The 15,775-nt window shown below is 38.7% G+C and overlaps 1 protein-coding gene across 1 annotated transcript in view; it reads right to left on the reverse strand.

The window, feature by feature from the left end:
- The window catches only part of SPIRE2 (spire type actin nucleation factor 2), a 185,103-nt gene extending 176,602 nt beyond the window's left edge, over positions 1–8,501 (reverse strand). Inside the window, exon 1 of the mRNA XM_053699358.1 lies at positions 7,906–8,501. Within this exon, the coding sequence (XP_053555333.1) occupies positions 7,906–8,152 (247 nt within the window). The 5' untranslated portion in view covers positions 8,153–8,501. The remainder of the gene's footprint in view (positions 1–7,905) is intronic.
- Between the last annotated feature and the right edge of the window lie 7,274 nt (positions 8,502–15,775).

The following is a 15,775-nucleotide window of genomic DNA, read 5'->3' on the forward strand; positions in this document are numbered from 1 at the left end:
TGTACCCACACATATTATATACCGTTTTTCTCGCCATTAAATGGACTTTCTAAAGATACCATTATTTTCATCATGTCTTATAATTTACTAAAAAAAAATAATAAAATATGAGGAAAAAATAGAAAAAAACACACTTTTTCTAACTTTGACCCCCAAAATATGTTACACATCTACAATCAACAAAAAACACCCATGCTAAATAGTTTCTAAATTTTGTCCTGAGTTTAGAAATACCCAATGTTTACATGTTCTTTGCTTTTTTTGCAATTTATGGGGCAATAAATACAAGTAGCACTTCGCTATTTCCAAACCACTTTTTTTCAAAATTAGCGCTAGTTACATTGGAACCCTGATATCTGTCAGGAATACCTGAATATCCCTTGACATGTATATATTTTTTTTTAGAAGACAACCCAAAGTATTGATCTAGGCCCATTTTGGTATATTTCTTGCCACCATTTCACCGCCAAATGCGATAAAAAAAATAAAGTTAACTTTTTCACAAAATTTGTCACAAACTTTAGGTTTCCCACTGAAATTATTTACAAACAGCTTCTGTAATTATGGCACAAATGGTTGTAAATGCTTCTCTGGGATCCCATTTTTTCAGAAATAGCAGACTTATATGGCTTTTGGGTTGCTTTTTGGTAATTAGAAGGCCGCTAAATGCCGCTGCGCACCACACGTGTTTTATGCCCAGGAGTGAAGGGGTTAATTAGGGAGCTTGTAGGTTTAATTTTAGCTTTAGTGTAGTGTAGTAGACAACCCCAAGTATTGATCTAGGCCCATTTTGGTATATTTTATGCCACCATTTCACCGCCAAATGCGAGCAAATAAAAAAAAAACTTAACATTTTTCACATTTTTAGGTTTCTCACTGAAATTATTTACAAACAGCTTGTGCAATTATGGCAGAAATTGTTGTAAAAGCTTCTCTGGGATCCCCTTTGTTCAGAAATAGCAGACTTATATGGCTTTGGCGTTGCTTTTTGGTAATTAGAAGGCCGCTAAATGCTGCTGTGCACCACACGTTAATTATGCCCAGCAGTGAAGGGGTTAAATTAGGTAGCTTGTAGGGAGCTTGCAGGGTTAATTTTAGAGATCAGCCTCCCACCTGACACATCCCACCCCCTGATCCCTCCCAAACAGCTCTCTTCCCTCCCCCACCCCACAATTGTTCCCGCCATCTTAAGTACTGGCAGAAAGTCTGCCAGTACTAAATAAAAGAGTTTTTTTTTTTTTTTAAATAAAAATAATAAAGTATTTTAGCTGTGATGGACCCCTGCCTTAGCCCCAACCTCCCTGATCCCCCCTCCAGCTCTCTAACCCTCTCCCCTACCTAATTACCACCATCTTGGGTACTGGCAGCTGTCTGCCAGTACCCAGTTTGGCCCCAAAAAACCCCCAAAAAGTATTTTTATTTTATTTTTACTTAAAAAACTATTTCTGTAGTGTAGCAGCCCCCCACAATACCCCCACCCCCACCCCCTCCCAGATCCTTTTATATTTTTTAAAAAAAAAAAAATCCCTTTTTTTTCCCCCTTTCTGCCCTCATTCATTGGTGTCAGTGTGGCTAATGGGTGCACGTGCACGCGCGCGCACACGCACATGCATGCTTACGTGCACACACGCGCATCGTGCATGCGCGCGCACATCGTGCACACACACGCGCACCCTCACACCCGGCACTATCGCTACCGGTGCAGAGAGGGCCACAGAGTGGCTCTCTCTGCATCGGGGGCTTGTAAAGTGGTATTGCAGGATGCCTCCATATCGAGGCATCACTGCAATACCCTCAGAGCTGCTGGAAGCATTTGTGATCGCTTCCAGCACTCTGTTAGACAACTGACGTACCAGGTACGTCCATTGTCATTAACTGCTTGTTAATGCATGACGTACCTGGTACGTCAGTTGTCATTAAGGGGTTAAATATTGAAAATATAATTATAAAGTACTTCACATTTAATTCCAACTGTAGCCCAAGAATATTGTTTTTTTCAGCAGCCCCCGTAGATTTAAAATATGGGCTAGATTATAAGGGTAACTTCGCTAGAGATAGACTTTTTTCCAGCTTCGGGTAGCGAGTGTATTACAAGTTGAAATTAAAAAGTTAGCACGCGAGCGTGTGTGTTATTATCTTTTACAACATGTTCAAGTTTGACTACGAGGTATAAAGTACACACACATTTTACTCACTTTGCCAAAAATTGCAGCTATCGTGTTGTATATTACTTCAGAAATTTTCATATCGAGCATAAAAATAGGGTCGCAACGGCATGTGGTATGACTGCATTGGGTCTTGGGAATAAAAGTTTGAAGAACCCTGCCTTATACAAAATACATCTGAGGTATGATAACTTTTTAATTATTTTTTTTTTAATAATTGTTATCAGATAGTGTACTGTTTATATGAGTGTAAATGTACTTTTAAGTGTATTTATGTTGTGTTTAATGCAACTTTCTTTCTTCCCCTACCCTTTACTAGAGCTTGAGTCTTGCAAACTTGATGAGCGTAAATTGCGATTGTGCTCAAGCTAAAATGTTTGCTTTCAACTTGTAATATGCACAATATTTCTGATGCCCAAAAAAAGCTGATATTGCTTGCGCACAAACAATAGTGCTCCACTCTTAAACTAGCCCTAGTTCATTATTTTGTGTATATATCAGGACATGTGAGAACTCTACTACAAGATGTGTGAAAAAATGTATATATTTTTTTTTAAATTATAATAAATAAGGTTGCAAAGAATAGAGGAAAGAAAGAAAGAAAGAAAGAAAGAAAGAAAGAAAGAAAGAAAGAAAGAAAGAAAGAAAGAAAGAAAGAAAGAAAGAAAGAAAGAAAGAAAGAAAGAAAGAAAGAAAGAAAGAAAGGGTTATCATTATAGGAATTAGGGCCTTTGGGTATAACTTTGATGTGTACATATGGGTTCCCATGAGCCTCTTCTCAAATAAAGAAGATGTATTCACACCAGATAATCATTATTACCACAGTAATCACCTGGCTATTAAAATTTATATAGGGGCTTTAGTTTAAAAAGGGTCTTCTGGGCTTTAAAACAAGGGGCCCTAGGGGTCTCTGGGCCTTTTATAAGCCTATAATGCCTAGAAACCCTCTCATTTAAACAATGTATTACAATTTTAATAAACAAGGTTGTAAACAAAATTGTGCGTGTGTTCTGCTCAAATAAATGCACCTTTATTCATACTTGGTGATCCCTATTACTACAGTGATCACCTGGCTACTACTAAAACTACTATAGTGGCTTTATTTTAAAGAGAGGCTTATGGGCTTTAAAGCAAATGGAAATGGGGGTCTCTAGGCCTTTTTGATCACGTTACATGACCCCCTTCCTACAAATGTTTATCTTTTCTTCTTTTAATTTATTTTTTATAAAATGTTTTATACATTGTGTGCCACCAAGGCAGGCGATAAACTTTCCAACAGTGTGTCTTTGAGTTTGTAGGCGTTAAGGGAGCTGAGATCGAAGGGGTTTTCTGCTACTTACTGTGCCTGTTACTTCCGGGGTTTCCTGGTCTAGCTGACATCACCACTACCAAATTTGGTGATGTCACATCCCAGGGATTTTAGGCCTAACCTCCTCATGGCCCACCTAGGATTTAGTGGGACCGTTATCAGCTGCGAAAGCACCCCCCCAGGATGACTACATGTTTTAGTCATCTGAACTAACGCCATTGTGTGGATGATGACCAGGTATCATCTTCTGCAGTTATATGGTTAAAACTCATTTTCTTTCTTCAATGATTCAGATAGAGCATGCAATTTTAAGCAACTTTCTAATTTATTCCTATTATCAAATTTTCTTCGATCTCTTGCTATCTTTATTTAGAAAGCAGGAATGCAAAGCTTAGGAGCCGGCCCATTTTAGGTTCAGCACCTTGGATAGCGCTTGCTTATTGGCAGCTAAATTCTACCAAAAAAGTGGGGGGGGGGGGACACTAACACCCTGTTTACGTGCTAACTTGAACTCATATTCACATATGCGCTAACCCAACTTCGTATTCTAATATGAGATAACCCAACATGAAAATATGAATATTTCACATTCCAATGTTCTGCACATTGAAGAACATATTCTATGTATTCATAAATACATATTTCTATGTATATATATATATATATATATATATATATATACTGTATATATATATATAGATAGATAGATAGATAGATAGATAGATAGAGAGAGAGAGAGAGAGAGAGAGAGAGAGAGAGAGAGAGAGAGAGCGCGAGAGCACAGACCATATGCTGCTAAGTGAAGAACATTGGAATGTAAAATATTTATAGCAAATACAGAGTATAACACTTTATTAAATATGAATATTGCATAAATATGCTTTTACATGTTTTCATCTAATTAACTGCAAAGGGCTCCAATGCAGTTATATATTTATGTGTGTGCATATGTATTTATGTGTTTCTATGTGTATATATGTCTGAGACCTCATATTTTTGAGCCCTTATAGCTTTTTTGCACTATATATATATTTTAATAATCTGTATCAGATAGTGTTATTATGAGTGTAACTGCACTTTGCAATCTATTTTTGATGTGTTTTGTGACACTTTTTTGTTTCGTGAATAGCTCTAAGGTCGCACTTACCCGACACTCGTTCACTTGAATTGCGTTAAAGCAATCATGTTTACTTTCAACTTGTAATACCTGGGGAAAACCCGAGGCGTACAAACTCCCGCGATAAACCTCTTTTCACTTGCATGTAACTGTTAGCGCTCCACTCGTAATCTAGCCCAAAGCAAATAAACTGACATAAAGGATGCCCAAATGTGGGTCACTTGCCATGAGATGTACAAAGCATGAAGATATGGCCCACTGATTTAACATAGATACCTAGACCACCAGACCTCCAAGTAAATGAGAACCTGTAAGTGCACCTCTGTGAAAAATGGCCACTAGATTGGCCCAGGGCGAGTAAGGATAACCATCATGTAAAACCTGGATTAAAGTGGGAGTGTGGTAGTTAGTTTTCAGTAGTTTTTCTTTGTGGCTATTTTTAAATTTAAAAAAATATATATATTCTCACTGTCTTACCATATCTGCTGAAAATGCCGCCCTATTAAAACTATTTTAGGCCGCCACCTCTTCCCAACGCTAAATATAATTTTGATACATAACAAAATAAAGCACCATTAAAAACATCCGGCTCACTTTCTTACATACATTCCAACCCTACAAACTTCAAGAGTTAAAACAACATAATAAAAATAATATAAGCCCCCCAATCTAAAGAGTACAATATTTCTCATTGCAATAGTGGTCCGCGTTCCAAAAAGGCAGCTCTTCTTCTTCGACCCAAGTCAGTAAACACAAAGCAGTTCCCTAGAAAGGTCCCTAGAAGTGTCAAAGATCCTTTTATTAGCTCATTAGACTAAATTAGCTCTTTAGGACAGGTCAGCTGGGATTTGAGGTATTCCGAATTCTGCTTTTCCCATGAATTAGGAAGATACTATAAGGCCAATTTCTACCTTTTATCTGCAGTGTTCAGCTTAGATGACAGGGGCATAAAACTGCAATAAGAAAATGTTCTGATGCATTACAGCTTGTTATTAATAAACTATTGCTGGTCTATAACTATGTATAGTGTCTCCCTAGAGTATTCTCAAAATAAATAGGCAATTGCACAGCACTGGCACTAGGTTCCTCTACTGAGTAAATATTGTCATTTACATACACTTCAATTCCCCCCTTTTTTTGCTTATATCCACCGTTTCACATTCCCAAATATCTCACTATTTTACAAAATACAAGTAAATACATTTAACAGCATATACATAAATTGACTTTCCAACTTGATATCCCTTTTGCTCTACTGTACGAATAAATGCAGAGATTAGCCAAAGAAAAAATATGAGACAGAGCGTGTTGCCTCATTCTCTCTCATACTCACACCCACACATATTCAATGAGAATTTAAAAATATTCTCCAATGAGAAAAATCTCTCCAAATACTATATTGTTCTGTAAAGTGAATTCCTTTCTCACAATTTAATGGTTATGCAGTATAGGATAACTCTGAAATGTGTCTTACCCGAGTTAAAGTGAATGTAAATTTTGATGCTAAAGTGCCCGGTTTTTAAAAATTTGATTAAAAACAGGAGCATTTTAATTCATTAAAATTTACATTTCACTCCTGTTGTGAAAAAAAAACCTTATCTTTTAAACTTGACAGCAGCTCCAGCTTCCTGAGGTCGTCGCAAGCCATTTCTGATGTCAGAAATGATGGATAGGTCATCCTCCAATCACAGCTTCCCCCCCGGGGGAATCAGTATCTGATTTAACGCAGTGATTGGAGGAAGCCGGATTCCTCATTTTAGACCCAGGAAGAGGCTTTGCAACGGGTGGAGGAAGCTGGAGCTGTTGTCAAGTTTAAAAGGTAAGTTTTTTTTCACAACAGGAGTGAAATGTAAATTTTGATAAATTAAAGTGCCCCTGTTTTTAATCGAATTTTTAAAAACCAGGCACTTTAGCATCAAAATTTACATTCACTTTATTAATTGCATTCTCAATGAATAAAATGCAGTATGCTGCCACCCAACTATCATAGTGTATAACATACACTTTGTCATATAAGTTTTCAGTTTGACACTTTATGATAAACACAATCTCTGCCTTGCAATCACAACTTCACACATATACAAACACACACAATCCCCCTCCTTGAAAAGCTTACACCTACAGTCTGTATATTTTTATTGCAGCCCCTCAGTGATGCTGTACACTCTGCAGTAGGTTTGGGGAGGATGGGATCCTGGATGCTGCCATAATGCTGCTAGATGTCGCATGCTGCAGATTGTAAACAATGGTCAGGTGTTCAGCTCCTGACACACACCCTCCCCACACACCCAAAAGACTGACACAGAAAATGAATGTTTAAAATTAGAAGGTTATAAATAGAGCCGTTTTCACTAGCGACACATATATCAACTAAACACATAAATACTATGTGATAACAACCTGCAAAACATGACAACTGGTGTAATTCAACAGCATCATAAAACAATTTGCATTTGGAACAAATCAATTAATAATAGTGAAAAATTGTTACTACAAAAAAAATGTTTCTGACAGTAAAGGGGCAATAAATATGAAATGATGTAATTAGTATAGCAACTAAAAGAAACACATCTAGTAATATAGTTTACATTGGGGAAAGTCAGTAGCAATAACATCAGCTATATGTGTCTGTGCACTCACTAGCCCTCATACCAAAGGAAGGCTGACAGCTTTCAGCCAGGGGTAAGCTTACTAAATCAATCCAGAATCTAGTGTCCCAGTCCCTATTTAGCCTGGGTTTTATTATATGTAATGTGGACCAGCCCATAGGGAAAGTGTCCCCTTGTTTAAATAGCAAGCCCCCGGTACACGTGTCAACCTATACATTTTTATTCCTTTCATGTCCTATCTTCCATTCTTGATTGCACTATGGCACCAAGACTTTGTGTCATATTTTATACCACAGTTTTAGGTATCCTCTTGAATGCCCTCTTGCCAAGCCTCATATTTTACCCTGTCATTTCCCAGCCATGATTTTTAAAGGCATTCTAGGGAGATTGACCATAAATGAATTACCCAGGGGCTGGTTTTATATTCCCAAAAACCTATATAATACATATGACTTCTGCAAAGGCATAATATACAGTTACACACCTCCGCCCAATATGCAAGCTGCTAGTCTATCACTCATGCCTTATGCTGCCTCTGATATCCATATGCCCATTGTCTTATTCACTTAAACACATATTTTATCCACATTTTGAACCTCTTAGCCTCCCAGGTCCTGCAATCCCATGAGCATAATCTACTCAATATTATTCTCGATTTTTTTAACACAGCCTTTATTACAGTGCACAGAAATGCTTTGCACTTACCTGGGGTGTCCCGAGGTTCCGGTAAAACAGTGACCATCCCATCCCTGTGCAGTATCAGGGAGGAGGGATCCCGGATCCTACCCTCCACTGCCCGGGGATTTCCTGCTAGTCCCCGGGAACATTGATAACACACGGCCCACGCCTGCTCCTCATTGATGGGTTGCTCGTATGATTTCAGCACCTCTTCTATGGACAGCTCTCCGCTCCCCCCGGGGGTCCCCCCACTGCTTGTACTGTCCTGGGCCATCCGGGTAGCTCCATCACCGGGCTGCTCCGGACACAAGGTTATTCTCCATCACCGGTTGCCCGGTGCAGGGGCTGCGGAAAGCGCCTCCTTCTAACCCCTCCTACCGGACTCTGTCTTCATGGGGAGGGGATGGCTAAGTGGTGTGGGAAATAAGGTAGCGCTGAGTATGATGTGATCAGATATATCATTAAGTACAGGATAAAGTCAGTGACTGCAAAGATACTCTAAAGATCAGTCACAGCTAGGGTTGCCACCTGGCCAGAATTTCTCGTGCACAGCCACAATTTTGATTTCACAAGCCGGAGCTTTCATACTAAACCAGTATTTTCTCAGGCACCAGGAGTCACACTGCCACTAACCTCCCCAAGCCCAGCAGCCTGCCGTTAGAGTACAGAGACGTTTCAGAAAACACTGATGCTACTGGTGGGAGGAGCTGGAGGAAATAGCCAGTTTAGTGGGATAGTGATTTCTCTAGTAATGAACAGTGACACTTGCTAGCAGGGTCTATACTCCCTGAGGCAATACCTTACATTAAATGTAAAGACTCTCACATCTTACAGCGCTGTTGTGTAATCACCCAGCATTGTGTGCACATTTCTGTGCTTGGTTTATTTAGCTACCCTTGAGCAGAAATAGGACTATTCCATCTTAAAATTTTAGTGGGTGAGTGAGACTCTGTGACAGAGGGGGAGTCTGGAGCTGCTGTCTAAGACACAGGGGTATAGGCAGACAATCAGCATAAGGTGGGGGGAGGAGGCGGGTGTGAGGATGTGAAGGTTAGCTGGCTGCTTGTTAGTGTCTTTAGGTATATATGTATTCCTCACCATCTGGGGGCTGTGCACTGAGTAACCCCCCATCTGCCATAGGCGGGTATCCTACTGCCATCAGCTATTTATTACAACATATACATTTCTATATTTTCATATTGATTCACTAATGTCAGTGCTGGGGGCTGTGAGTGGCAATAAACTCTTCATCTTCTAACATATACTCAAGTGTTGGAAGAGTCATGTGCATGGGATTGTTAAAGAATTGAATGCTCTGTGTTAGCTTTAAATTCTTATTTTTGTTTTAAATTTATTTGAAAAACAATCTGTGTACTATTGTAGGTGGGCAGGATCATTGCACAGTTTATGCATAGTGCAATGTAAAGATACCTTAGATTGCTGCTTTTTCTTTATCATCATGCCTTAATATTTCTAGCTGCAGCTTTTTCTTTCATTTGTCTGCCTTCTTGTCAATGAGCTGAACTCCCCTCCCCTTATGCCTGTGAAATTCAGAAAAAAACTTTGGCTCGGCAACCACTTGAGTCTCCTGCAGATTCTACAAGGAGACTTCCCTGACAGCTATATAATATAACTATCCTGAGTGAGAGACAATCCTGGGGTCATTCTTGTATACTTTAACCCCCACATTACTGCACCAAAGACTACAGATTTATTTTGTTTAATTAACCATCAGTAACACCAGTGAGTGACACATGACATTCTGGGCATTAGTTTTTTTTATGCAGGGTGTACAAAAATCAGTAAGCAAATGTGAACTGGTGCTTTTCAAACACTTCTCAGACCAACATTTTTAAATAACCTACATTTGGCAAGATTACAAGTTGCGCGGCAAATAAGTTGCGAAAACACCAGGCGCGTTATGGCTTTTTCACATTTGGGGCTGCGCAGCTATTGCAAGTTACAAAATAACTTATTTTGTGCCGTTGTAAGCAGCGTAATGCAAACAGCCAAATTGCAGGCAATTTCACATATTCCCCATAGAAGTCAATGGAGAAGACAAATAGAAAGAAAAAAAACACCACAAAAACCCTAATCTGTTGCGCAAAGCCCATGACGTATTCTCTTTGAAAAGTGTACATAAAAATGCGATTATTTCATATTTTGAAAATGTTTTTGTAACAGAATATTTTCAATTAATTTCTAAATAAATATTTCTCTATATAAATATGTGATGATTTTTGGACTGATATATCTATTTATTGCAAGATATGTATATCAATATATATATATGTCTAGATATCTCGAGATCTATATGCAAATATCTCTTTGAAAATCCCTCTGAGATATTGTTTAATGTGCATAAGACTGTAATGTAAAATCTTTTAATTATCTCCATACATATAAATCCATGTTTCTAGATGTATGTGTACGTATGTCAATGTAAAATCCCTGTGTCAGATTTTTTTTTTCTAACACCTAAGATCTTGTATCTTTGATCCCTTATAACTTTTGTGTGCAATATTTTTTTTAACCAATTTTTATTAGATAGTGTTAATATGAGTGTAACTGTACTTTGTTATGTATTTTTGAGGTGTTTCGTGAAACTTTTATGTTGTGCAAAACTGTTAACTACAGCTCTTCAAGGGCGGAAAGGATTGTTACGTAAAAGGCGAATGTGCACACGCAATTGTGATTTTTTAAGACTTGTAATACCTGCCCAATGGAAATTGATTGCGAAAAGATCACATCGCGCGTAAAACTCATAAGACGCTACTTGTAATCTTGCCCATTGTGTTTTGTATAGTTTGACTGTACTGCTTGTATAAAATGCCTCTGTTGAGCATGTGCAATATGAAACTGACATTTTTTAAAGCCAAAACATTGATTTGTAGTTTAGCTATCCACATAAATCATACAAGTGTCACATTTTATTATTTTAAAGGTGTTTTTAACCCGTATGATAGAAACCTTCAGGTATATTAATACATTCATTAAAACCAAGGCTGAAACAAGGGGTCATGAACTGAAATTGGAGGGTAGTAGGTTCAGGAGTAATTGGTTGAAGCACTTCTTTATTGACCAGGTGGTTGATTCATAGTATTGACTTCCAATAGTGGTGGTAAGTACAAATAATGTAACTAAATTAAAGGGATATGAAACCCAAATTTTTTCTTTCATGCTTCAGGTAGAACATGCAATTTTAATCAACTTTCTAATTTACTACTATTATAAACTTGTCTTTGTTCTCTTGGTATCTTTATTTGAAAAAAGGCAGGAATGTAAGCTTAGGAGCCAGCCCATTTCTGGTTCAGCATCTGGGTAGCGCTTGCTGATTGGTGGCTACATTTAATCTTGCGCCACTATCCACTTATACACCTAGAAAAGAAACTGTATATAAAAATGGGTGTGATGGGATAATATAATCTCAAAATCCTTTATTAATACCCAATATCATAAAAACAGCAAAAGACAAGTAATAATAAATATAAAAGAAGACAAGCAATAATAAATATATGCACATATATTACATATAATAAAATATTGCATACCACAAAATATGCACTAAGTTGCACTGCAAGATCTCTCAAAGAATTTTAGAAAAGCAAACTTTTACATTTACGTCAGCCTCGCGTTTTCTTTATTAACATAAACGGTATTTGTAAGGTTCAGGTCAAAGTTGAAAATAAAGATTTTCTATAGAAATAAAGATGCTATCATGGTAAAAACTTTGAATTATGTTAGAAATAGTGATGTCGCGAACATAAAAATTACTTCCACAAATGTTCACGAACGGGCGAACCGCCATAGACTTTAATAGGCAGGCGAATTTTAAAACCCACAGGGACTCTTTCTGGCCACAATAGTGATGGAAAAGTTGTTTCAAGGGGACTAACACCTGGACTGTGGCATGCCGGAGGGGGATCCATGGCAAAACTCCCATGGAAAATTACATAGTTGATGCAGAGTCTGGTTTTAATCCATAAAGGGCATAAATCACCTAACATTCCTAAATTGTTTGGAATAACGTGCTTTAAAACATCAGGTATGATGTTGTATCGATCAGGTAGTGTAAGGGTTACGCCCTTTCCACAGTGACAGACCAAACTCCCGCAGCGGGTACAACATCATCATCATCACACCGTACGTCCATGTGTGTAATGCTGCCTGACTGAGACATATCCCTGTTATCTACATCCTCTGGCAATAATGGTTGCGCATCACTCATTTCTTACAACTGATGTGTAAATAACTCCTCTGACAGATCAAGTGAAGCGGCTGTGGTGCTAGTGTTGGTGGTGGCGGCAGGCGGGCGAGTGGTAACTTGAGAGGTGCCCGAAGTTAAGCTGGAGGAGGATGGTGCGTCAAGGTTCCGAGCGGAAGCTGTAGAAGATTGGGTGTCCTGTGTTAGCCAGTCAACTATGTCCTCAGAACTTTTCGAGTTCAGGGTACGTGGCCTCTGAACTCTGGGCATTATTCTAGGGCCAAAGGGAATCACAGCACCACGACCACGACGGCCCCTGCGGGGTGGCCTGTCTCTGCCTGTCATTTTTTTTTCGATTAGTGGTACTATGCGTGCAAGCTACTGTGACAACAGATATGAGTGGCACTGTGCACTGGCAGAAGTTGGCAGATTAGACGCTGTAGGCCTGACACACACGCTTGCAGACAACTAACTGGTATTCAATCTATTACAGTCAAAATTGTATTTTTTTTAATGTACACTACTGTTACACCAGATATGAGTTGCACTGGTGTGACACTGTGCCCTGGCAGACCCTGAAACGCACACGCGTGAAGGAAACTGACTGCTATTATTTCCCAGTCAAATTTCTAGTTTTTTTTTTTTAACCCCTTAAGGGCCAAGGTCATTTTTCAATTTCTTTCCCTTAAGGACCAGGGCTATTTTTACATTTCTGCAGTGTTTGTGTTTAGCTGTAATTTTCCTCTTACTCATTTACTGTACCCACACATATTATATACCGTTTTTCTCGCCACTAAATGGACTTTCTAAAGATACCATTATTTTCATCATATCTTATAATTTATTATTAAAAATATTATAAAATATGAGGAAAAAATGGAAAAAAACACACTTTTTCTAACTTTGACCCCCAAAATCTGTTACACATCTACAACCACCAAAAAACAACCATGCTAAATAGTTTCTAAATTTTGTCCTGAGTTTAGAAATACCCAATGTTAACACGTTCTTTGCTTTTTTTGCAAGTTATAGGGAAATAAATACAAGAAGCACTTTGCTATTTCAAAACCACTTTTTTTCAAAATGAGCACTAGTTACATTGGAACCCTGATATCTGTCAGGAATACCTGAATATCCCTTGACATGTATATATTTTTTTTAGAAGACATCCCAAAGTATTGATCTAGGCCCATTTTGGTATATTTCATGCCACCATTTCACCGCCAAATGCGATCAAATTAAAAAAAAAAATTCACTTTTTCACAAACTTTAGGTTTCTCACAGAAACTATTTACAAACAACTTATGCAATTATGGCATAAATGGTTGTAAATGCTTCTCTGGGATCCCCGTTTGTTCAGAAATAGCAGACTTATATGGCTTTGGCGTTGCTTTTTGGTAATTAGAAGGCTGCTAAATGCCACTGCGCACCACACGTGTTTTATGCCCAGCAGTGAATGGGGTTAATTAGGGAGCATGTAGGGAGCTTGTAGAGTTAATTTTAGCTTAAGTGTAGTGTAGTAGACAACCCAAAGTATTGATCTAGGCCCATTTTGGTATATTTCATGCCACCATTTCACCGCCAAATGCGATCAAATAAAAAAAAATTGTTCACTTTTTCACAAACTTTAGGTTTCTCACAGAAATTATTTACAAACAACTTATGCAATTATGGCATAAATGGTTGTAAATGCTTCTCTGGGATCACCTTTGTTCAGAAATAGCAGACTTATATGGCTTTGGCATTGCTTTTTGGTAATTAGAAGGCTGCTAAATGCCACTGCGCACCACACGTGTTTTATGCCCAGCAGTGAAGGGGTTAATTAGGGAGCATGTAGGGAGCTTGTAGAGTTAATTTTAGCTTAAGTGTAGTGTAGTAGACAACCCAAAGTATTGATCTAGGCCCATTTTGGTATATTTCATGCCACCATTTCACCGCCAAATGCAATCAAATTTAAAAAAAACTTAAATTTTTCCGCAATTTTAGGTTTCTCACTGAAATTATTTACAAACAGCTTGTGCAATTATGGCACAAATGGTTGTAAATGCTTCTCTGGGATCCCCTATGTTCAGAAATAGCAGACATATATGACTTTGGCGTTGCTTTCTGGTAATTAGAAGGCCGCTAAATGCTGCTGCGCATCACACGTGTTTTATGCCCAGCAGTGAAGGGGTTAATTAGGCAGCATTTAGGGAGCTTGTAGAGTTAATTTTAGCTTAAGTGTAGTGTAGTAGACAACCCAAAGTATTGATCTAGGCCCATTTTGGTATATTTCATGCCACCATTTCACCGCCAAATGCGATCAAATAAAAAAAAATTGTTCACTTTTTCACAAACTTTAGGTTTCTCACAGAAATTATTTACAAACAACTTATGCAATTATGGCATAAATGGTTGTAAATGCTTCTCTGGGATCCCCTTTGTTCAGAAATAGCAGACTTATATGGCTTTGGCGTTGCTTTTTGGTAATTAGAAGGCTGCTAAATGCCACTGCGCACCACACGTGTTTTATGCCCAGCAGTGAAGGGGTTAATTAGGGAGCATGTAGGGAGCTTGTAGAGTTAATTTTAGCTTAAGTGTAGTGTGGTAGACAACCCAAAGTATTGATCTAGGCCCATTTTGGTATATTTAATGCCACCATTTCACCGCCAAATGCGATCAAATTTAAAAAAAACTTAAATTTTACTGCAATTTTAGGTTTCTCACTGAAATTATTTACAAACAGCTTGTGCAATTATGGCACAAATGGTTGTAAATGCTTCTCTGGGATCCCCTTTGTTCAGAAATAGCAGACATATATGACTTTGGCGTTGCTTTCTGGTAATTAGAAGGCCGCTAAATGCTGCTGCGCATCACACGTGTATTATTGCTAGCAGTGAAGGGGTTAATTAGGTAGTTTGTAGGGAGCTTGCAGGGTTAATTTTAGCTTTAGTGTAGAGATCAGCCTCCCACCTGACACATCAGACCCCCTTATCCCTGCCAAACAGCTCCCTTCCCTCCCCCACCCCACAATTGTCCCCGCCATCTTAAGTACTGGCAGAAAGTCTGCCAGTACCAAAATAAAAGGTTTTTTTATTTTTTTTTAAATTTTTTAAGCATATTTACATATGCTGTGGTGTAGCATCCCCCCTTAGCCCCCAACCTCCCTGATCCCCCCCAAAACAGCTCTCTAACCCTCCCCATCTGCCTTATTGGCGGCCATCTTGGGTACTAGCAGCTGTCTGCTATTATTTCACAGTCAAAAAAGTGTTGTTGTTTTTTAAATGTACACTACTGTTACACCTAGGGTTGCCACCTCAGCCATGTTTTCCTGGACACTTATGAGTTACACATGCTGCAGGGTGTGCAGGGAGGAACATGTATTGTGTTTCTGGACAGCACTATTCATATTCCTCCCTGCACACCCTGCAGCATGTGTAACTTATAAGTGTTCTGTATTATAAGGGACGGGTGGCAACCCTAGTTACACCAGATATGAGTGGTGGCACTGGGCAAGTGGGCACAGTATACGCTGTGAGCCTCACACACACGCTGGCAGGCAGGCAACTGCAATTAGATTACACAGGAAAAAAAAAAGCAGACTGATGTTCTAGCCCTAAAAAGGGCTTTTTGGGGTGCTGTCCTTACAGCAGAGATCAGATGAGTCCTTCAGGACTGTAGTGGACACTGAATACACTAGCCTAGCTATCGATT

This window comes from Bombina bombina, chromosome 1 (genome assembly GCF_027579735.1).
Source record: "Bombina bombina isolate aBomBom1 chromosome 1, aBomBom1.pri, whole genome shotgun sequence".
NCBI classification, from domain to species: domain Eukaryota; kingdom Metazoa; phylum Chordata; class Amphibia; order Anura; family Bombinatoridae; genus Bombina; species Bombina bombina.